Raw genomic sequence first — 25,711 nt, forward strand, 5'->3', positions numbered from 1 at the left:
TTTATCACATGACTAACATGATCATAAAATATGCTTGGATACATTTTAATTCATGTAGATTTTGTATTTATTATTACAGAACCAATTCTCTATTGAATATTATATTGTACCTAATATATATTTTAAAAAATGACTTGGTGCTCTCAGCTAGAATTGAAACCAAAACATTTAGCATTCCAGCCATGTTCCTTACCGTTTGAGCTATCGACAGTACTGATTTCAAAATTCAAAAGAAAAGTGACTTGAGTGCCATCAGCTAGAATCCAAATTAAAACATTTAACGCTCCAGCAGCATTCCCTACTGTTTGAACTAACCCAAGAGACAGTTTTAAAACTAAAACATTTTCAGCTCGGATTAGTTTTACGCATGCACAAACTAATACAAATATGTCGGCAAGTTGAAATGAAAAATGTTCATTTCAACTTCGCAATATATTTCTATTATTTTTGCGCATGCACAAATTCATTCATAGATTGAAGTGGTTTAATTTTAAATCCTTCTTATCTATCTGTCAATAGCTCAAGCAGTAGGGAACGCGATTGGAACGAAAATGTTTTGCCTTTGATTCTAGCTGATGGCACCCAAGTCATTTTTTTTTTTTAGTTTTGAAATCAGCACTACATATTAAGTAAAATATAATATTCATTAATGACCTCCCCGACAAAATTGCCTCTGAGATGGATATCTATGCTGATGACACCACGCTCTATAATAGGCACGGCAGGAAAACAAATGAATATCTAGCGAAATGGCAGAAACACTAGAGGACGACCTCCAATCTGTAGTGAATTGGGGACAAAAATGGACGGTCACATTCAATGCTGTTTCCTTCAATAATTACAAGAAACCTTCTCTATCACCAATAGCAATGGCCAAAGATTCATTAACTGAAAGTACTTCTTTTAAACTCCTCAGCCTAACATTCACAGGAAACATGAGTTGGAACAATTACATTGAGAGCATTGCCAGGACCGCTGCGAGGAAGGTAGGCTCTCTCTACTGTGCTAGAAAGCTACGAACACCCGAAAATATCCTGTACGACCACCATTCGCCCATGTATGGAGTATTGTTGTCATATTAAGGCTGGTGCATCTGCTACTAGTCTCTCGCTCCTAGACAAGGTCCAAAAGAGAGTCTCCAACCTGATAGGTCCTGAACTGTCATCTAAGCTTCAGCCTCTGTCCCACCGATGAAATGTTGCATCCCTCTGCCTGTTCTACAAGTATTTTAATGGTGAATGTTCTGACGAACTGCAAGCACCTGTGCCCCTACAACGTAAATACCCTCGACAAACTCGACAAGCAGCTAAATCCCACCAAGTGTAATATGAACAGACATTTTGCTGCCCAACTCCCTACATAGTATCCCAGGAGCTCACGTCCCTGATAGCATCCCCCTACACCAAAGTGGCAATGTGCCTTGTTTGGGGTGAAAATGTAATAAAAAAAAAATAAATAAATAAAAAATATTGAATAGAGAATTGTCTCTGTAATAATAAATACGAAATTTGTATGAATCAAAATATATTTAAGCTTATTTTATGACCGGGCAAGGCCAAGTACCTCCACCCACTAAGCTAGTCCTTAATAAGATTGTTAACAAATTAGTTAAGAGAATACTAGCCTTTCTGTCTTGTGTGCAAGCTATTTCTCTCCAGAATAAACTTAAACCTAAATTCACAATGAACATCTTAATTGTTTTTTTTTGTACAAAAAAAATATTGACATAAAAATTTTTTTTAGAAATAGAAAAAATTAAATATGAAATGACATGTTACAAAACTAAACAAAATGTTCGACTTTTCTGTCCGAGATTGAGAGAGCACAAGTTCGGAAGGAATGGTCACTGAAAAATCGACTGAAGGATGAAATAGGAAACCCACGCACAAGAATACGGTTACATCTTACCCATTAACAGTGGAGGACATGAAAACGAGGTAGGGTCCAAGAAGATTCTTGACTAGAGGTAATGGAATGGCAGCTGCTTCATCAATACACACAAGCTCAGCTTGGCCCAATTTGTGAGCATCAGAGGGATGGATATACTGAAAAAGAAACAAAGATCGAATATCAAATTCATGTCAAAACATTTTTATTTTTGTAAATTTATCTGATATTATTGTTAACCAATTTTTGAATTTTGTAACCTCAGCATTTATAGAAAAATTTTTTATTATTAAATATTTTAAATATTTAATTTAAAACATGTTAAATTTATTCACTGCCAGCTGTCCACATTAAGCATTGTCTGGGAATGTTTTGTTTTTTTGTTTTACATTTCAATTATTATAGTATCATTTCAGGTTAAAAAAAGTACATACCACATAAGACCTGTTTAATTATAATAAATGTATCGTGATACAAAATCTGACTGTTATTTCTCTAAACTAGGCAGAGTTTTCATGTATTATAAATCACATTTTATTATTGGTTATGAATGAAAAACACAAAATTGTCAGTTTAAACAACATTTGTCCTCTTAAACCTCTTGTGTTGAGTGTCATCCTCCCTTTTTATATTCCAGCAGTAGGCTGCCAACATGTCAGAATTCCATTTCCCTTATACCGTTTCTCGATCACTGAAATATCGCAATGAAACCTCTCACCATGTTCATCACTCACATCACTAAGATTCTCCACAAAATTCTCAAAAGTGATAATTTTGCAAAAAACTGTCTGTAATTCAACAAAATGGCCAGAAATGAATTTTCCAATTGTGCATATAAAAATGGCCACAGATGCTCTGTTCTTTTTTTAATGTTGCAGTATTATTAATTGAATCAAATTGTAATAAAACTAATTTTTTTTTAAGGTAATGTTTATCTATATATCTATAAAAGTGAACGTGTCTGTGTGTGTGTCTGTGTACATTTCCCTATGCAATAACTGTCCGTTTTAAGTCTACAGACGCGAAATTTGATGTACAGGGTACTGAGATTTGAGAAAATCTTTGTGATCGGTTTTCGGCCAGAAATTTGGCTGTTAAGGGGTCAAAGTTCAACGATTTGACCTTTGAGAACTCTACCAAACTCCTCCAACTTGAAATTTTAGATCTAGGTTCCTTGGACATCGATCTAACTTAATAACTTGATTTGAGCCCAAACAATAAATGTTAAGGGGTCATAATAGGGGTCAAATTTTTTTAAAAATTGATCGTTGCGGTCTCTACCAAATTACTCAGACAATTTCTGGTCTAAACATTTGAAATTTTACATAAAGGGTATTCAGAGATAGGGCAAGATGTTTAATCGGTTTGGGTCGAAAATTTTTAGTTACCAACATATAAATGTATGTATGTATGTTTGCTTGCATGTCTGCCTAAAACTTTCTACAGAGGCGACGGATTTTACCAAGATCAGTATCATTTTGAAGTTCGACCTTTCAGACGACAGATTTCAAAACATTGGCTAAAAAAATTAATATCTTCACCTTCAACTGGGCACTTTTCAACAGGGCAGAGGTCGCTTTTTCGCCAATATTTTTGAAAGTCATCCTCTCCTTTCGATTGTCTAGCCTTAATTTAAACCTACGTCACTTTCAGTTTGGCATTAGTCGTAACAGCAAAGCCATCACGTTTTTTTTTTTTTTTCATGTTCTTTTCCTCCTTCGCGGTATGGGTTCGAGCCTGCCTTCCTACACCACTTCCCCCCCCCCCAACATACACATCCAAACACCCGGGCAACACCGGGCTGAAATGCTAGTTTATTTATAAAACTAAAAGATATGGTTTCCAAACGTTCAATCTTTTAGTTTTAGGATTTTACAATTATTAAAGTGGACTTTCATATCAATGAATGGCGATAAAACAAAGACTGTTGGATATTCATAACAAACTGATGAACAAAGCATAAATATGGTTGGATTATAAAAAAAATCGTAAACTTTATTAACAATTCCAATTCTTTATAAATCTCTAAATATTTAACTATAAAGTTGATACTTTCTCCTGATTACTGTAAAAACATGTGTGTAATATACAGATATTTTCTCAAACATAAAAATACACTTGTGGTGGGTGATCTATAGATTTTAGCTTTACTGATAGTTTAAAATCAAGAAATATTTATTTTATTATTACTACTAGCAGTGGAAGATTTTATTTTAAACAATATCAAATAAAAAAAAAGATAATTAAAGGAATTGTTTTTGCCGTACGAAAATATGCACAAATTTCCCATTCTGATACCCCAAAAAGTTCCTATTTTTCCGAATCCTGATTCCGATTAATTATCCCACCACTCATACATACATACATTGTACTCTAGGAGCCAGTGTTTAAATTTGTTGAACAATTATATATGTAATCAAATTTAGAAATAATTTTAATATGAATGTTAAAAAAATTGATTGAAAACGATTTATCAGTTTTGAACAGTAACTTGGATTGCTTTAACACTGGAGATTGTTAGAGAATTCTTTTCTCTTCTTACCTGAATTGTCTGCCGGTGGTCTCGGAATATGTTGACCCGTACAATTGCTTTATTAAAATCAGGATTAGACGATTGGATAATCTCATAATCAGTATGTTCCTAAAAGAAAAACATCTCTTATTAAATCATTCTGTTGATATGTAGTAAATTTTTTTTTTTTTTTGGTGTTATTGTCACTTGCAATTTTTAAAAGTTAGCGATCCCAAGAAGCCGATGTCATTTCCTGTTGAGAAACTGTATCAATATCAATCAGGGAGTGATTGCCAATTCATAGTACAGACGAGTATTTTATACTTTTGTTCCCCACAAAAAAGGTATGCTACAAATGATAGGAGCCAAGATTATTTTTCAACCTGAATGGAGAGTTGGGCCATCTTTAATTCAACAATGCTCAATATATATGGTTTATATGGCTTAATATATTAAAAATTTACTATGTGTGTATGGATTTTCTTGGGCAGCATTCCTTTCTTTAGAAACATTTCATAAAATATGATAGAAACTTCTGTCCACACACTTTCCAATTTCCTAATGTATTTTCTTGTTTCTAGCAAGATCTAGCTGATATATCTGCAATATTTGCTGTTAAGCCAAATAATTTCCTATTTATTAATATTCATTCTCAGAGGTGTTATCAGTAAAGCTTACAGAGCTAAGATATTTATAGGAGTAATAAAAAAAACCTATCCCCCTTTTCAATATCTAAGTACAATGATTTTTACTGATAACCATCCCTGATGACAAATCTTGATGGATCAGAATGTACTCGAGTTAACGATTATGGCAGGTACATCGGCCAGTTGTGTAGTAAGATGTTTGTTCATATTACATTTATATTTCTGCATAGTGATACAATCAAGGAAACAAGGAGTAAGAAATCGAAAGTGGTCACAGGAAAGAAGCTATTAGATTAGAAACTTTTCCATGCAACAAAGGACCTCTAAAGTGAACGAGTGTGAACTTCAAATTATGAAATATTTCTGATTCTCCAGCAGATAAAATGATGCTTCTTTCTCATTTCATTTTGCTTCAGTCAATGTTCTCATATCAAGATGTCTTCTACCACTTGAACTATATATGGTTGGTTGTTTTTGTTTTACGGCATATCAACCCTTTTCAGGTTATTTAATGCTGAATCCAGTGATTTTGAAGAAATTTTTTTTAATAGAATATATATTTTTTTCAAGTCGGTTTCTATTTAACCCATAATTGGGACCCTAACAGGTACTACCACTCCAGGTCAGAGTGGACCTGGGAGCAATGGCAATTAAAGGGTGGCTCCACATTCCCCAAAGCCCGCAAGCTGGGGCCTCACCATCGGATATAGTTTAAAGTCATATCCAGGACCTGAACTCTATATGACATACATATTCGAATGTTCAACTTAATTTCTTTATCTCTCAAACACTGAGTAAAGAAATTGAGAACATAATTTTCCTCTTCCCAATTAACTATTTTTCATATGTTGTAATATATCTTTTATTTTGGTTTCTTGGTTTTACTGGATTCTAAGACAATTAATTCATCTAGTCTGATGGAGTATCCAGCTTTGTGTTTTTACTTAAAGTAACATCACTTGGAGAAGATGCACCATTCCTCGTAAAAGTATGGGTTCGTCATACTGATGAGATCATAAGAGCATTAGGCTGCAAATGTGATTTTGAATATTTGGTCAGGTTTTACTTGTAAGGAAAAGTATTCTCATGCCAGGTTGTCTTGACAAATTCCTGTACATAGAGGTCTAAGACACTTGAGGATAGTGTCTAGTAGGCATTCAAGTTCTCTTTTATGGTTGCAAATGTGACCAGTGAGGATGGTCAATCAGTTGAGGTGGGGGATACCACCACATCTTGCATTGCCAGTGGGTTGACTGTGTCTAGACTACTGTTCTCTGGAAATGCTTCAACCAGATATCTCCGCTATCTTGATACAGTAATGTTTTTGATGGTTAAGGCATGCAACTAATCCCCTCTACCTGGGTGGTGCAAGTCTATCATGAGTAACTGAGGATATGGGGATGTGACAAATTGATGTATCAGCTCAACCATCTGGTTCATACAGTATTGACAGTGGAATTATGACCTCGCTTAAAATTAGCATGCATCACTCGAAATGGTTTTGTTTTGTTGGTTTTTAACGCTATACCAATTCCTTTCATCATTTAATGCTGAAAAGGTTATTTGTAAGTAGAGTCGATATACTTAAATTATTTGTAAGATTATTTTATACGTATTTTATAGACATGTGATAATTGGCAAAAGTTTCTACTTTTTTGTTCCAGTTGAGGTGTTTACCGCAGTTGAACAGTATTTTATTTTCCAGTATAGCGCAATCTTTTTCAAGAAATTCAGTGTTATCCGTCCGAACATGACTGAAGAGCTTTTCCATATTGTTTGTCTAGTAATATTGTGATCAGTTTTTTTAATATTGTGATCAGTTTATTAATATTATGATCAGTTTTTAATATTGTGATCAGTTTATTAATATTGTGATCAGTTTTTTTAATATTGTGATCAGTTTATTAATATTGTGATCAGTTTATTAATATTATGATCAGTTTTTAATATTGTGATCAGTTTTTTAATATTGTGATCAGTTTTTTAATATTGTGATCAGTTTTTTAATATTGTGATCAGTTTATTAATATTGTGATCAGTTTTTTTTGTATTGTGATCAGTTTATTAATATTGTGATCAGTTTTTTAATATTGTGATCAGTTTTTTAATATTGTGATCAGTTTTTTTAATATTTTGATCAGTTTTTTAATATTGTGATCAGTTTTTTTATATTGTGATCAGTTTTTTAATATTGTGATCAGTTTTTTAATATTTCGATCAGTTTTTTAATATTGTGATCAGTTTTTAATATTGTGATCAGTTTTTTAATATTGTGGATAACTGGTGAAAGTTTGTTACTATTTCATCACATCTGCAGTGTTTAATGCAATATAAAAAGTAAAACCAGCAGATTTGACGCAATGGTACGAATGTTAGGTAATGTGCCAGGAAGACTAGAATTTAATCCTCAGTAAGTTGTTCTAAAAACTTAAATAAAAATGGTACTTGATAGTCCCTTGCTAAACACTCAGCAATATAAGGTGAGGATCTCAGTATATTAGGTAAACTAAAAGGGAGCCTTTGGGTCGCCATCAACTTTGTTTGATCATTTTACTTAGGGTTAAGCTGCATTCACTATATGTCTGGTAGTATTCCATTTTTTTTTTTTTAGAATATACTCCAATCTTTTTCAAGAAATTCAGTATGTTATCTATCTGAATAACTTTTCAATCCTAGGTTGAGTTAGCAAATCCCATAAAATTTTTATTGAACATTCAACTACAACATCCCAATCTCTAAAATAGCAAATGGTTTTTAATGAGTCATTTACAGCATGTGTTGTTTTCTGGCAAAACAGAAAAATTAGCAAGTATGGAAACAACTGATTAAGACATTGATGCTGAATAGGATGAAGAGGGTATAAAGTAGATGATGTATTAACATAGAAAAAAGCACACTTACCTGGTATCCAAGAGCATCAAATCCTTTGAAAACAAACTCAAAAAGTGTCTTCAGATTTTCTGGGCTTGGAGAAGTGACAAATATATTGGAATAGCTAGTAAAGAAAGTAAAAGATGAAAAGAATGGATAGATAATGACACAACTTTATTATTTGGTGGCAGATCATTTCTTCTGTTCTCTATAGTCTTTTTCTAAGAAAAGAGTTGTGAGTAGTTTTTTTCTATTCTATCATTATTGGTATGTGCGTTTGCACCTAGTTTTTCGGGGTTGTGCTTGCGCATACCAAGATGGCCACCAACGATAACATATGAAATGGCATTGCTTAATATCCAGAAAACTACTTTGCAGAAAATTTAAATGTGATATTCGTTTTCAGCATACACTAAAACCTATTTTAAATGTTAAGGTGGAAACAAGGTAAAAAACTACCATTTTATTTCTTTGTTTACATAGCTGAATTTTCAGTAAAACAACAGAATAGAAATGACAAAAATTACCATCAACTGAATATATAGTTGTTGCTTATCAGGATTCCTGGTATTCTGGTACTGTGAAAGCTAAACCAAGGATTCATGTAGAGTATGATTTATGGTTGCATCTCAGAAAATAGAGGTATATTTCGGGCCAGATAGAGGATGTACAAAATTGAAAATTGGACTGGTCTCAAAATGCATTTTCTTCAATTTATTTCTGAGATTAATTCATATCTATTCAATTTTTTTTTTTCTTTGAGGGGAGTAGTAAATACCGGCCATGAATGCTCTTTAGGCATTCAATGGCTACACCCCAGATTAAGCTCTCCTTTGATGAGGAGGCAGGAAAATTTCTATTCTCAAAAAAGATATATTTAAAAACTACTATAATACTTAGTTTTGTACATAAATAGACACCCACTGTATGATACCATGCGCCAGTTTAAAAAAAAATTGAAATTTGTACATCTGAATTTATAATTCATGGCTTATGGTAAAGAGATATATCAGATTTGACTGCATAATCAGAAAGAGAACACAATTTTACATAAGAGTACCATGTTTCATGAGAATAGCTTGAAAAATAAATATATGGTGGCAAAATTACCAAATTTCTTGAAATGTTGAGGTCCGTAATTTAGCCCACTTTTTCTAAAGAAAAATGTCCACGGAAAAGCATAAATTTTGGCACTTAAAATTCTCATAACTTTTGAACTACTGATGGTATTTGCATAATTCAAACGGTTTTAAGCATCTTTTACATAGCTCTTTTCATACAAGTTGATAAAATAACAATTATCTAAAAAGAAAAAATCAACTTGTAATGCTACTGTCAGGATTACCTCACCCTTAGGTTAAAGAACCTTGGTCCACAAGGCTGTGAAGGTCCAGTTACACAGCACCGGACACATGCTGTTCATCAGAGTAGCAACAATAAATAAAAACAAACTCAACACACACGAGAGGTAAAAACAAGTAGTCATGAGTTGTGGTGTTTATGATAATCCCAAACCAAAGGAGAGATCAAAACAGAAGAACTCCTCAGAGATCACGACGACAGTGATGATGGGTCCAATTAAATTAATTTGCTTTTACCTATTCATGTCCAAATTAATTTAAATAAATTAGTACATAATTAAAAACAATACCTGTCCGACAAAGAACACACATACATACATTTAAACAGACAGGTGAGATTTATATTATAGATAATTAAAAACTCTAATCACTAAAACTTGTAAAATTTGATTTTCTTAAATAAAAATAAAAACTATTTACGTAATTTTTATGATATGACATCTTGGTACTTGTACAGTTTAATCAAGACATTTTAAAATGAAAATATCGAAAAAAAAGTTATATTGTACGTATCCGTTTTGGACTGAAGATCTCCGAAAAAAAATTTTCATTTAATTTGATCGAGTAGTTTTTTTGTTTTTTTTTTACAGTGGAAAAACATGTTCTTATCAAAGCGCGTTGAAGTCAGTCATTATGGAATTTGTTGGACACGCCACAGGGAGATAACTCCATGTAAAGTGCCGACACTCCCTCCCCATCTTCATTACTAACTTTTCTTCCTAAAAATCGAACCTTTTGCTTGGTATCATAACAAATTGTTTTTTCGCTGTAAAAAAAAAAAAAAAAAAAAAAAAAAACTACTTGATGAAATTAAGTGAAATTCTTTTTTCGAAGAACTTCGTTCCATAACGGATACGTGCAATATAACCTTTTTTTTTCGATATTTTCATTTTTGAATGTCTTGATTAAACTGTACAAGCACCGACATCTTTGTTCTGTGACGAGTATGCGTACATCATGAAGATTTTCTCTATTTTTGTTTTTTTAATGAATTATAATCTAAATAAGCACTACTTCTTATACTAGAAGTATTTAAACTGCTCAGTCGGTAGAGATAAAATATACAAGACAGGTGTCACACCGCTTTTCCAGCACCCTTGGTGATGTAATCTTGCCAGATTAACTGTTTTACTGGACAGTTCAATCTCACTTTAATAAGTTTAAAACATAATCCATTAATTAACACGTCGGTAAATAACTAGTGATTGCTGGAAACAAATTTCTTCTTTAGCAGAAAAAGACGGCAGTTTATGCTTAATACCAAAGATGCTGTTTAAATTTGTCCATGAATAATTAATACCAAAGATGCTGTTTAAATTTGTCCATGAATAATTAATACCAAAGATGCTGTTTAAATTTGTCCATGAATAATTAATACCAAAGATGCTGTTTAAATTTGTCCATGAAGCCAAAACGAGTGTTAAATTAAAGTGGAATAAGATGAGGTAGACTACCACCAGCAGGTGCAGTGTACAAAAACAAATTAGCTGATTGCATCTTACAGAAAGGCATCTATTTGCAGTCCAGTAAACTAGTCTGGTGGTAGCAAGATTATCAAGTTCTTTTTTTAAGAATATGTCTGGATGAAAAGAAGTGCTGGAAAATCTGGGTTGTTTTGTTCACAACATATCAACCCTTTTCGATTTATTTAATATCAGATGCAATAATTTCAGAATAAATTTTTTATGCTTCAAATTTTTTTCAAATATTTATTCATAGAGTTTTGTTTGGTTGTTATTTTTTACAGCATATCAACATTTTGAATTATTTAATTCAAAATACAGTAATTTTGGAAAAAGTTTTTATGCTCCAAGTTCTTTATATTTTTAAATATTTACTCATAGTGTTTAGTTTTGTTGTTATGTAGGGGCAGATTTTTTGTTTTCGACTTTGCAGAACATGACAGAGTTTTGCAAAGGGAAAAAAAAAAACAACATCAATGTTTGGTGCATTTTAGGTTAGGATGCCAGTATCTTCAGACAGCCTAATCTGGTAGCAACAGATATTAAAAAGAGCAAAAACAAAACAAGAAAATAATAAATAAATAATGACTTACTTAAAGCCAACAGCTGCTGCCATAGCAAGACCAAGAGTAGCTGATTTTCCTCGCCCTCGAGCCGCGGTCATGACCACGGTGCTTCTTAAGGTCTTTTCAGAAATAGCCTCGATAAATAGCAAAAGTCCTTTGGCCTGTATTAATAGAAAGGAAATTAAAATTAGATTTTGCATCTTATTTAAGCAAAATATTTACTCAATATTTGTGCTGCTATGATATTTTTTTTTCTTTTAGAAGAGTGTCACCACTTATCAAGGACTGAAGATTACTCGAGGATAATGGTTAAAAAGTGGACGGTGGTCACTGGTACAACAGCGTAGTAATCCTTAGTGGTGGAAATCAAGTAGAATTTGACTATTCAAGGGGACGGCTCAACAAGAATTTGTTCATATTGGACTTGAAAACAATCACATTGCAGTCAGCGGGAAAGTAGGTCAGCAATACAGAGTTCCACAAGTGGGCAGCTTTAGGAAAGAAGTTTTGTTCATGGAATCTGCGTTTGCATTTAGACACAGAGATTGAGGGAAATTGTTGACAATGGTTGCAGTTAGTTTGTTTGTTTGTTCAGTTTATTGGCCTATCAACAGCTGCATGGTCATTTAAGGCCAAATAAGTTCATTTTTTTTTTCTTTGGATGTCTTAGTAAGGTAGGTGTTCTTTATTTTCCAGTATGTCAAGGTAAGATTGGAGGAAGGTCTGTAAGAGATTTGGGTTGAAAAGTTTTTTGTTTTTTTTTCTTTTTTTTTTTGGTAGATTTATACTTTGGAGGAGAGGTTTACCTCTTTCAAGTAATTTAGAATTGTTTTTTCATTTATTTTTTCAAAGAGATCTTTAATGTTGTTAATGCTGTAGTGTTTTTGGCGTAGGGGAGCTAGGTCAATGCAGTTAATTAAAAAATGTTTAACGGTGTAGTTTTCTTGGCAAGGTAAGCATTCAGGTGGATTTTCTCCTTTTAATAGGAATGAGTGGGTGATATTTGTATGCCCTGTTCTTAATCTTGTAATGATCACTTCTTCTCTTCGGTTTAATTTAGATTTGGGATTCCATTCTCCAAGTGTAGGTTTGATTTCTCGTAGCTTGTTTTTTGTATAAGTGTTCCATTGTTGTTGCCATTTTGTTTTGATATACAGGTTTATGGTTGGTTTAAAGTCAGTGTAGGGGATTTTTATGTTGGAGATTTCCAAGTTTAGTGACTCTTTAGCAGCTATGTCAGCTTTTGTGTTTCCTAGGATGCCAATATGGCTTGGGATCCAGCATAGGATGATTTGTTTTTGAGTATGAAGAAAATCAAGTTTGTTTAATAGATTAGTTATTAGCGGATTGCAAATGTTCTTTTCTTTTAATGAAGTTAGGACTGATAAAGAGTCCGAAAATATTATAAACTTGTTTGCTTGATCAGCACTTATAATATTAAGGGCCAGGTTTATTGCTGAGTCTTCAGCACTAAAGATGGAAGACCTATCAGGTAGGCGTTTTTGGATTTTTCTTTGCCGATAAATAGCAGAGCTTCCGACTTTTTCTTTGGTTTTAGCTCCATCAGTATAAATGTGTTCATAGTCCGGATAGTCATGAAGAATGTCATGTACTTTTTCCATATAGATGGGTTTGATTGTGTTCGATTTGGGGTGTTTAGAGAGATCTAATAGTATAGGAGAGTGTTTTAGATGTTCGGGTGGGTTTACAGCAGTTTTGGAAAGCCAGGGTGGATGTTTGAGTGTAGAAGCTTTGTGGATTTGCGAGATGTTAATTTTGGCTTCGTCTTTTATTTCTTTCATACGGAGACCATAAGGCTTGATTGCTTTTTCCTTTTTTTGGAATAGGATTTGGTGTTTGGGGTGAAAGACACTCTGGTATATAGGGCTCGAAGTGTTAGATGCAAGTTTTGTATAGTATTGTAGGGCTAATTTTGTCCGTCTCATTTCAAGTGTAGGTTCATTCGCTTCTGCATAAAGACTCTCGACTGGTGTAGTGGGAAATGCTCCAAGTGCTAGTCGAAGTCCTTGGTGGTGAATTTTGTTCAGTTCTTTAATGTAGGATTTTCTTGTTGCACCGTAGATAAAGCAGCCATAGTCCAACTTTGATCTTATCAGTGTTTGATAGAGTTTTAGAATTGTTTTGCAATCAGCTCCCCAGTTTGTATGAGCTATGGTTCTCACAAGTTGCATTCTTTGGTTGCATTTTTTCCTTAAGTATTTAATGTGGGGTATGAAGGTGAGTTTTTTGTCAAAGGTGATTCCAAGATACTTGTATTGATCCGTAACTGTTAGTCTATTATTGTTAATTTTTAGCTCGGGGTCAGGATGCATTTTTCTATGTTGGCAGAAGTGAACACATTTTGTTTTTGTTTGAGAAAAGCTGAAGCCATTTTTGGTAGCCCAGCTAGTAATTTTGTTGATGCATAATTGTAGGTGTCGTTCAATAGTGTTCATATGTTTGGCCTTAAAACTAATCATGAGATCATCAACATAGATGGCATAGTTTGTTCCGAAGTTTATGTTATTAACTATATTGTTTATTTTCACATTAAAGAGTGTAACTGAAAGAATTCCACCTTGGGGAACTCCCAATTCTTGTTTTTGAGACTTTGATAAGATGTTTCCGAGTCTTACTTGGAAGGTTCTGTCACTCAGATAGTTTTTGATAAATGTTGGCATTCTGCCTCTTAGACCTAGTTCATTCAGGTCTTTTAATATTCCATACTTCCAAGTGGTATCAAAAGCTTTTTCTATGTCAAAGAAAACTGTTACCACATGTTCTTTGAGGATGAAAGCTTCTCTAATATAGGTTTCCAAATTTATGATATGGTCAATAGGGCTTCTGCCCTTTTGGAAGCCTGCTTGGTGTTCAGAGATTAGGTGATTTCTTTCTAGATACCAGGATAGTCTTCTATTGATCATTCGCTCGAGGGTTTTGCAGATGCAACTAGTAAGTGCAATGGGACGGTAGTTTATTGGATCTGAGGGGTCTTTTGAAGGTTTAGGTATGGGAATTATAATGGCATGTCTCCAAGTGTCGGGGAATTTTTCATTGATCCAGATATCATTGAAAATTTTGAGGAGGTATTCTTTTGATTTCATTGGCAATTCTTTTAGGAAGACATAGGGGATTTCATCTGGTCCGGCTGTTGAATTATGGATGTTTTTGAGAGATTCTTCTAATTCGCACATAGTAAGGATTTGATTGTAGTATTCAGTGTTGTCTGAATGGAAGCGGATTTGTTGTTGTTCTGCTTGGTTTTTGATGACTTGGAATTCTTTGTTCCTAGTAGTCGGTGAGGAGTTTTTGGCAAAGTTTTCTGCTAAGATTTCAGCTATTTTTTCTTTGTTAGTGATTTTGACATTGTGATGGATGAGATGTTTATTAGCTTGTTTAGTGTATTTCCCAGTAATTTTGTTTATCATGTTCCATATTTCCTTAGGTTTGGTGTTTGAATTTAGTTGGCTAACATAAGTTTGCCATGTTGATTGCTTAGCTTGCTTAATGGTTCTGCGAGCTTTGGCTCGGTTTATTTTGTAATTTTCTAAATTTTCTTTAGTTGGTTGGCTATTAAATTTTCTGAGTGCTGTTCGTCTGGCTCTGAGCGCTTCTTTGCAATCTTTGTTATACCAAGGCTTGTTATATCTTGTTGATGGGGAGCTTTTAGGAATAGTTTTCTCAGCTATAATATTTAGAGTATTGGTGAAGTGGGTAATGTCATCATCTTTTGTTAAATTAGCTTCTTGCACTAGGTCTGTGTGGCACCTTTTTTTGAAATCTTCCCAGTTGGCCTTATGCAAGTTCCATCGGGGTGTTTTAGTGTCATTCTCTGGTTCTTGACCTTCTAGGATGATCGGGAAGTGATCACTCCCACAGGTCTCATGATGTACATTCCATTTATATTCTGGGAAAATACTGGGTTCTGATATGGTGAGGTCAATAGCCGAGAGTGTTCCAGAGCTAGGGTGAAAATAGGTGTTGGTTCCATTGTTAAACAAACATAGTTGGTTTTCATCTAGAAAATTTTCGATAATTTTACCTCTTCTGCTTGTTTGTTTGTTTCCCCATAGTTCATTGTGGCTATTAAAGTCACCCATGAGGATAAAAGGTTTAGGGAGTTGTTGGATCAATAAGTTCAGTTGCAGTTAGATGAGTGTTATTTGTGAAAGCTTGGCAAGGGGAGTCCATAGATTGAAACTCAGATGAACACTTGCTATGAAAATAACAACAGAGTAGAAACAGGCTTGCAACGTCTCTTCTGTCGGAAAGATGTTGCAGGGAAAAGAAAAAGGCATCACGTACTAGGTTTCAAAACTGGTTTTGAACTGTCAAGGCAAGGTAGGGTGCTCCGAGCGGCTCCTGCCCAAATGTGGCAACAGTACTCCACCCTAGGACGTACTTGGCTCTTGTACAGGTAGAGGATTGCATCGGCAATGAGATACTGAAGCGATAGAATGATCCAACTATTTTTCCAGCGATCGTACAAGAACAAGTGTAGCATAAGGAAACCTAACAGACAGATGACGATGTCGCCTGATGTCAAGTCTTCATATTTTTGTTTTAGTAAGTTCATTGTACACATTAGTATTAGACCGTATTAGCTTAGCCCCTCTCACAGGAGAGAACAGACTCTCGACTAAAAAAAATTCCTTCTTCGGAGCAAGACTTATTTATGTTTTCCTTTTCTATTTTGTTGGTAGTAATCCCAGGGATGGCCAGGGAGTGGAAGTGGTGATGGCATAGGGGTGGATCCTTCCATTGGGATAGAAAATGCCTGGTACGATAAAAGTCTCTGTGATGTGTTATGCTTGGTGGCACGTGTTTGAATGAAGACGTATCCACATCTTCAGAAACAATCATATACGAATATTTTAAATAAAAAATTGAAAATTGCAACAATTATGCAGTTTTAAATGAACAAAATCATTATTATTTATCATAAGATTTTCTAATTGTTTTTCTTGACTTCTTGCACGCTAGGTCACTTCCTTGACACATTCTCTAATACACTTTCTTAAATATAACTGCAAAGTGAAAATTTTATTCTTGCATGATTGATTTGTCTCTCGTTCGATCTTGTTACGCAGCAAATCAAAACTTGCAATCCTGATTCAAATAGACTTTTCACCAAATCAGCAAAAATCTCAAAAGGATTCTTAAGGAAAATAAAAAAACAAACTGAAAATGGTTTATTACCTGATCCAAAGTTCTTGTACAGTTGGCGATAGCACCAACAGGTTGTGTGTCTTGTAAGGAATCTTTCAGGTGTACCAACTGTTGTTCGGATTCCGTCATCGAATCTTCCTAATAACAAGCAAAAGATAAAAATAAAAATAAAAAATTATAAAAATTTTAAATCCTTAAATTTAATTTTGCATCATTTAATAAATAAATAAGTACAATTTCTAGAATGCTGGTTCAGATTCTCTAAAAAGGTTTCATATTCTCTTCTGATATTAACATGAGTTTGTTTTTCAAGTTATGAACGCATCAGTCCAGGGTTCAACCGGCAGTCGTTATATAAACCACACCGATGATTGTTAGCGAAAATGAAACATATTTGTCTGTTGAGAATAAATATTTATAAAGAGAAAAACAAATAATTAAAAAGCTCCGTTCAAGTGGATGACTTTTAGAGAGATATAAAAAGTTTCTAATCAAGCAATATCATTAAAATTATATGGACCCTTGATAACTTTAAAAAAAAAAAAAAAAAATCGAAAATTAAACAAAATATTAAGAAAATTACGGGTTTGTATTACTGTACACATAGATTCGAAAAAGTTGTCAAAAAACAAATATATAACAAATAAATGTTATCAAAGGCAAGATAGGTTACTTTTCTACCAAACTGGATATATTTTTCGTGTTTTTATTCAATGTAACATGTTTATTCAGCTCGAAAAACATACAGTGTTTACCGATGTATTCGAAAATTCAAGATGGCGTCTGATTCTCTCTTTAACACGGTAAGTTTGGGAAAAGGTGTTATAAATAAAAAACCGGATAAAATACTGTTAAAAACTCACTCAATATATATTACCATGACATAGGTTGACATATATTCGTTGGGTTTTTAATAGTATTTTGTATAGTTTTTTATTTATAACACCTTTTCCTAAACTTACCGTGTTAAAGAGAGAATCAGACGCCATCTTGAATTTTTCAATCCATCGGTAAACACTATGTTTTTCGAGCTGAATAAATATGTTACATTGAATAAAAACACGAAAAATATATCCAGTTTGGTAAAAAAGTAACATATCTTGCCTTTGATAACATTTATTTGTTATATATTTGTTTTTTGACAACTTTTTCGAATCTACGTGTACAGTAATACAAACCCAAAATTACATATTCGCACAATGGGTGTGTTTCTACCAGTATTTTGTCTAATTTTTAATTATTTTTAACAATTTCGAGGGTTCACATGATTATAATGAGACCACCATATTTTTTTTTAATTCAAACTCAACGAATTCGACACTACTTTTGCTTTGTAGTAAAAAAAATAGAAAAAAAAAAAAAATGAACATAAATTAAAACACAAAAATAAAACTCATCCAGGTAAGTAAAAGTAACTTATCTAGTGTTTAGTAACATTTATTTGTTATATATTTTATTTTCATGCTTTTTTTATTTTTTTTAACTCTTATTAAAATTGGCCAATAATCTTAACTTTTGACACATTAACATCAGGCATTTCTCAATTACTTTTCATATCTTCAGGAATCTGAGAGATTTATTTATTTTTTTTTTTACATGGTAGTCACCACTTATCAAGGCCTGGAAACCACTTGGGGATAAGGGTTATTGCATGTACAGTAATAAGTGGGATAGTACCAAAGTAATCGTTAGTATTGGGGATTTGATAAAATGTCTTACTTAAGGGGGCGGTTTATCAGGAATTTGTTTATGTTGGACTTGAAGACATCCAAGTTTTAGTCAGGTGGGAAACAGGCAAATGGAACAGAGTTCCACAGCATACACTTCTAAGAAAGAAGCTCTGTTCATGGAATCTACGTTTTGGTTTTGGCACAGATAAAGAGTGGGGAAAATTTTTGACAGTGATTTCAGCTAGACGGGTGTTTATCGTGAAAGATTGGCGAGGGGGGACCAGAGATTGAAGCTCAGATGAGCACTTGCCAGGGAAGTAACGATAAAACAAAGACCGGCTCGCAATGTCTCTTCTATGGGAGAGAGGTTACAGGGAAGAGAAAAGGGCATCCCCCACTAAGCCATGGAGTCTATTTTGTACTCTTTCAAGGCAGGATAGGCTGTTTTTAGCAGCTCCTGCCCAGATGTGGCAGCAGTACTCCATCCTTGGACGTACTTGGCTTTTATATAGATAGAGAATTGCATCAGCAGTGAGATATCTTCTGGAGCGGTAGAAGGATCCTACCATTTTTCCAGTGACCTTGGCAACTGTAATCATATGTAAAATGGACATGTAAGTTGATACAAAGCGAGATACATGTAAAGTATTGTTGCTTTGAGACTAGCTGTATATATCTGGTGTTGCCAGGTGAAAATGTGTGCGATGAAGGTATAATCATATATTATTCAAGATATGTCGAATATTTTAACTTCTTCGGATTTTTTTGAAAGTAGACATATGTTGGATTTATGAATTGGTTGTTCGTTGGTTGTTTTTGTTTTACAGCATATCAACCTTTTTCAGGTTATTTAATGCCAAATCTAGTTATTTTGAGGAACGATTTTTAATGGAGTATATTTTTTTTTTACGTCAGATTCTATTTAACCCATAGTTGGGACCCTAACAGGTACTACCACTCCGGGTCAGAGTGGACCTGGGAGCAATGGCAATTAAAGGGTGGCTCCACACTTCCCAAAGCCCGCAAGGTGGGGCCTCACCATCGGATATAGTTTTAAGTCATATCCAGGACCAATGGATTTATGGAAGGATAAAACATATCCATTTTTGTCTATGAAAATTAAACGGGAAAAAGAGGAAATAACTCTCACAGCTTAAATAGTTAAACTCACTTATGTTTTTAAAGGCAACTGGCGCCGGCTAATAAATTAAATTAAAAATAAATTAAATAATTCAACTTTAAATAATATTTCTGAAGAGAACAATGAAAACAATTCTATTTCAACAAATAATTAATAACATGGAGTTAATTATTAAAATGGTTGGGTAGTTGTTTTTGTTTTACGGCACATCAACCCTTTTTGGGTTATTTAATGCCAAATCCAAAGATTTTGAAAATTTTTTTAATAGAATATATTTGTTGTTTTCAAGTCGGTTTCTATTTAACCCATAGTTGGGACCCTAACAGGTACTACCACTCTGGGTCAGAGTGGACCTGGGAGCAATGGTAATTAAAGGGTGCCGCCACACTCCCCCAAAGCCCACAAGCTGGGACCTCACCACTGGATATAGTTTAAGGTCATATCCAGGACCCCCATTGAGGGACTTTTACCCTCTGCAGGAGGGGGGGGGCAGTCGGTGTATTCTAATGCCCCACCAACAGGGCAAATTATTAAAATGGATTTTCTTTAATGTAATATGCAAATGATGTTATTCCTTGAATGTAGATTTCCTTTGAATAAATAATATATATAGAAATCATGTGTAAATATAAATGTGTAAATGTCTGTTTTCAGTATTAAAATGAATTTCTGAAACAGTGTACCTTTTGTACATATTAATAAAACTGTGATCAAACAGGAACATAACTTTATTATTTAGATAAGTTGTTTCATTTGAAGGTCAGTTGTTTTTGTTTTTACTTACTTTTGATTTATAATCCAACGGAGTTATATTTGAAGAATGTGACGACAAAGGGAGAATCCGGTATTTATGGTCAATGACGAGACATCGATTACATGTGGCGAGAGAGAGGAGAAATCTAAAGAAAAAAAAATAAATTGCAAGCAAAAATAAAAATGCAAGTTAATGTAATTTCATAACAAAACCACAATTCTTGTCCAGAATTCTCCCAATATTAAAAAACAAAAATTTGTATGATGTACGTACTTGTGAAAAAATGAAAATAACATATTCCAAAGATTATGCACACTGATCAAGTAGTTTAATTTTTAAATAAGAAAATAAAATTTCATGAGTAACCAAGGAGCAACTTTCTCATATCACCATTTTCAAAATATCCACAAACGAAGGGAGATAACTCTACCCTCCACATTTTTATCCTAATGCCTACAAATTCCATTAATCACTTAAAAATGACCTTCTTTATAAAAATTAAACTATTTTATCAATTTATATGATTTTTGGAATATGATATTTCCATTTTGTTATGAGAACATAATTCATAGAGATTTTTCTTTCTTTTGTTTCTTGATATAGGAAGAATTCAAGAGTAGTAAGTAAAAGTAAATTATAAATTGCAGCTTTATCATACAGTAGAACTCCGGGATATGGTGGCCCTAGGATACGTTTTTTTTCAGTGAATGTGAAATATGTTTTTCCCGACCTCTGGTTACGGTATTTGCTCCACCATAATGTTATTTATAATGTTATTTGATTATATACATATGTATTATATACTATATTGTATTTTGTTACTAGTTTTTAATATGTACTGTATAAAATTTTGCTTAGGCCCCGCCACATGGCGATTTCACCTTACGATCCCAACCCTGGAACGGATTAATGCTGCATCCCGAAGTTCTACTGCATTACGTTGTTGATTTTTACTTGCTTAAATGAAAAACTGACTTATCTCCCTTTTATGGTATCTTCTGGTACTGCCAGATCAAGAAAATATAAGACTGATGCTTATTTTTAATATAGAGTTTTAGGTGATCTTCGACAAAATTACTCTTTTTAATTTTTGATAAGGATATATATTTTAACATGACATAGGATATCAAAGTGATTTTACTTGTGTCTGATAGTAAAGAAGCACTGAAAAATGTTTTCATATTAACAGTTTTCTGAACAGGACTACATGATTTTAAAAATAGAACTAATGTTATTACAGTGTCAATAACATGATACAATTTTTTTTTTAAAATGAAAATTGGCTATTTAGAATCAAAGTTTTATATCTCAGTTTAAATGCTGTTGAGGTTCAACTTTTAAAATCTCATATGATCAATTTATATGTTAGATGAAAATAACTAATTTAAAAGCATTTCTAGCTATAGGCTTCAGTTAATTTGGAACAGATAGGGTAATTGGTTAAAACTACTGTTGCCAAATCTGGAGTGGTCTCCTGCCTCGAAATTTAGTGGGCGATAACCTTTTTATTTTCTGACTACCTCTTTTTCACACAATAGACATTGCGAGTTTATCTCTGCTCTATCGATACTTATATGGTAGGTGCTTGACTAATCTCCAATCAAAATGTCCGCAACAAATACTAATCTAGCTGAAACAACCGCCAACAACTTTCCTCACTCTTTTTCAACCCAAAACTAAATGAAAATTCCGTGAGCAGAGTTTCTTTCCTAGAACTGTCTGTCTGTGAAATGCAATACCATGTCTGCTTCTCAGCTAACGATAACATGGTCTTTATTCAAATCTAATGTAAATAAATTCCTATTTAGTTGGTCATCTATTCAGAATTCTATGGATTCGATTGATAATGAAACTGATTACCTTGACGAATCTTCTTCTATCTATATATATAAAGGGCAAAATGTGTGCGTGTATGTTTGTATGTCTCGCAAAAACTTTCGACAGAGGCGATGGAACCTCACCAAACCAGTAGTTTTAAACCTGGAATCTTCGGACGGCAAATATCGAAAAACTGGCCCAAAACATTAATTCCTTCACCCTAAACTCGACCGTTTTGTACAAGGAGGGGTCGATTTTTGCGGTGCCATTTTAACAAGTCATTGTCCCCTTTTCAATTGTCTATGGTTAATTCTGACATCCGTGACTTCTGCTCGCGCCACGGAGACATCGACTAAGACATCAGGATTTGTTTTTTTACCTCCTTCGTGTTATGGGTTCGAGCCTGCGTGTCTACCACCAATTTTTTTGTTATTTTTTTTTTTTAACACCTCTGCCTACTGTTGTTTTGATTATCCCCACCCTGCTACTACCACTATTTTTTAGCCACCCCCTCCGGTTCCTTACTAAACACCCGGGCAATGCCGGGTATCCCCACTAGTGTAAAAATACACTTTCAGATTCCTTACCTGAGGAATGCAGTGTCATATTTCAAATTGCTTTAATTAGACCATTTTGTTTTTATAATTCTGTCAAATAGTCTAAGAGGTGGAAAAAAAAAAAAAAAAAAAACTTGTTAACTTGTGTTTGCCATAATTTTGAGAACACCCCTCCCCTTCTGCCAATATTTACAATCTCACTGCCATGAAAGAGTGTATTATCTTTTTTTCTCATCATTTTAAAATCTAGACCTACTTAAGTTCCACCATAACTGATCTTGTTGTTTCACAGTGCCAACACTTAACCCTTATTCTAAAGTGGACTCTGGGTCTTCATTAATGGTGACCCTCTAAATAAAAAAATTTAAAAAATTGACATTAGCCAATGAAAATATGTCAAATAGAAAAACTGGTACATAAAAAAATCTGTTTCTTCATGAGTGTATAAGTACATTTTTCTTCTTGACAAAAGTTCCTGCTTCCTCTTCTGAAACATCACTAAGCAAAATAAAAATATGGATTGGTTTAAATATGTACTGGAGGAAATTGATTTTTTAATATTGTTGAACCATAATGAAATTTTCATGTAGGAAATAAACTTTTAATCACAAAAAACTAAAAGAAGCGACTGGCCCGACTTTATATACAGAGAACATTCCAAAAGTAATGCTTTCTTTTTTATTCTGTCCGAATGGATTACAGGAGATTGCAAATCATATTGCTATAATGACTGGACTTATGCATTCATGCCCTGAAAGTTTTATCTTTCTGTTGCAGATATTGATGGTGTAAGACTCTAAAAAAGCAACCCCGTCATAGACGTGTGTGTGTGAGAAGCAAACATGCATCACTAAATTCCTCTATACAAAAAAAAAAAAAAAAGAAAAAAATTGAATCAGCATTCACCGGTGCCTGTTAAATGTTTATGAAGTCAATGCAGTTGATGTCAACATAGATGCGTTTATCAATTTCAGAGTGGGGACAGAGATAGAGGTGACAAAGTGCATTCTGGACTTTGACGATAAAAGAGATCAAAACAGACTGGCAAAAAGTGCACGGAGAAAGACGGTAACTATGTAAAAAAATAAATTCTAGAGCACAAAAGGTCTCTCGTTTGAAATGGTACCACTCCCATCTTCGTTTTAATTTTTAAGTTAGAAAGTAAAAGACCTTACTTTTGGAACAAACCTCGTATTAGATGTGCTTATAAATGAGCGGTAAGGAGTTAGTTGAAAAAATAATTTGACACCCTACCCTTTGAATGAACATCCAAAACGCTCTCTAGTTTTAGTAGGCAATTGTAGTGTAAATACTGATCCCCTATCATATGGTTGGTGCCAAGAAAGACATTGAAATAAAATAGAGACAAGTTCATTATTGAAAAGTATATAATAAAAATGAACAAAATTATACAAATAAAAATAACAATGAGTCTTTTTCGATAGTCATCTGCAAGAATTCCTGTAGTGGCAGAGAATCAAAGTCAACCATTTTGAGAAAATTATGTATTGGATACGTTTTTTTATGGTGTTTGAAATTTTGAACTATTCGGAGAAAATTATGTATTGGATATGGTTTTTTTATAATGTTTGAAATTTTGAACTATTTGGAGAAAATTATGTATTGGATATGGTTTTTTTTATGATGTTTGAAATTTTGAATTATTTGGAGAAAATTATGTATTGGATATGGTTTTTTTATGATGTTTGAAATTTTGTTGTTTTATTTTTATAATTTCATAAATACATTTATCAAATTTCAAATAAAATAAAACTTTTTTTTCATTAAAAGTGCAAATTAAGATTAATTGTGTTATTTTTACCTGTATAATTTTGCTAATTTTTATTGTATACATATACGCTTCACAACAGAAATACTGAAGAACTATAATAGTGAAGGAACCAATTTGCCTTATCACTGCTTCCAGTAGTGTGACACTTGAAGTAAGGAAGTATATTAGTTGACTATAACCCACTTTAAAAGTTTATAATTTTATATTTGTATTTGCAATAGAATTTATTAAACTCACTATGTCTCTACTTTTCAAACTGCATTTACTTCGAGACACAAAGATGCACAGCGGCATGAGGAGAGTGAAATGATTCAATTTTTTGTGGACCATTCCTTTTATGGTTTTCAGTCAAAATAGCTGCTAAGGGGTCAATTTTTTTTTTTTAACGGAACTTGGCAGGCATCAGTCAACTTAAAGTACTCTTGTACACATGTGCAAATTTACAGCTGGTTCATTTTTAATATTTGTTATCCATCTGACGACAGCTCAAACAGTAATTACTAAAGCTGGAGCATTAAATGTTTTGGTTTCAATTCTAGCTGATAGCACCAAAGTTATATTTTTTAAATCGCAACTATATACTGGGTACAATATAATAATCAATAGAGAATTGGCTCTATAATAATATGAAATCTGCATAAATTTAAATATCTTATTTAAATGTATTTTATGCCCTAATATATATAAAAAAATCATATTCATATCCTAGTTATAAATATAATTGTTGAAGAATTCTTAATATGCAACAATTTTTAGATAAGTAAAAAAAAAAAAAATGTTCCATTTCCTAACAACTGGATCAGGAGTGGACTATTTTATTAGTTTCCATGTCCACCAGATTTGACGTCATTCAATTTTTTTTTATGTAAACAAGTTTAAACAATTGTATGCAATACAACCTAGTTCAATAGAAGATTTTAAAGCTAAAATAACTAATGTAATATCAGGCATCACTGTAAATCAGACATTATTGCAAAATCATATCAACTTTTGTATTGCTAATGATGTTGGACATCTGATCACTTTTATTTCAATAAAAACCATTCTAATAGTTTTTACAAGTTATTTCTATCACAAATGCAAATAAAGTTATAAATCTTTAAAGTGTATACAACTTTATGGACAGCCTGTAGAAGGGTAATCAAAGTTTTATGATAAACTCAAATAAAAAAATATTTGCATTAAAAAGGTTTCATCATCAGTTTTGTTCATTAATAATACAAGAAAGATAAAGAAAATTTTCCTCACCTCTCATTAAAGCGTCCAACCACATCCTGGTGAGCTTCAGTTCGAAATCTCGCATGGACATCCTAAAAAGACAAAATACAGAAATGTTCACTTGACTATCAGAAATATAGAATTTTGTATTAAATGTGATTATACAGTTTTAGATAAAGCTTCACATCCTCATGAGAATTGTTGCCGAATCAATTGCATAAGTTGAAACGGTATTTGCATCAATTTGCTACGCTGAATTTTGAAATAGCATTTTCTTCTTGAGTG

The 25,711-nt window shown here is 33.1% G+C and overlaps 1 protein-coding gene across 1 annotated transcript in view; it reads right to left on the reverse strand.

Moving 5' to 3' along the window:
* LOC145303661 (RNA cytidine acetyltransferase-like) overlaps positions 1–25,711 on the reverse strand; it is a 139,050-nt gene that overhangs the window by 89,728 nt on the left and 23,611 nt on the right. The window contains exons 6-12 of the mRNA XM_080145244.1: positions 25,457–25,518; positions 20,072–20,186; positions 16,507–16,614; positions 11,335–11,468; positions 7,948–8,041; positions 4,430–4,528; positions 1,909–2,045 (exon numbers count right to left, since the gene is read on the reverse strand). Of these exons, the coding sequence (XP_080001370.1) occupies positions 1,909–2,045; positions 4,430–4,528; positions 7,948–8,041; positions 11,335–11,468; positions 16,507–16,614; positions 20,072–20,186; positions 25,457–25,518 (749 nt within the window). The remainder of the gene's footprint in view (positions 1–1,908; positions 2,046–4,429; positions 4,529–7,947; positions 8,042–11,334; positions 11,469–16,506; positions 16,615–20,071; positions 20,187–25,456; positions 25,519–25,711) is intronic.

The sequence above is a fragment of the Euprymna scolopes genome, chromosome 19, assembly GCF_053919585.1.
Source record: "Euprymna scolopes isolate OS-2025 chromosome 19, ASM5391958v1, whole genome shotgun sequence".
Taxonomy (NCBI): domain Eukaryota; kingdom Metazoa; phylum Mollusca; class Cephalopoda; order Sepiida; family Sepiolidae; genus Euprymna; species Euprymna scolopes.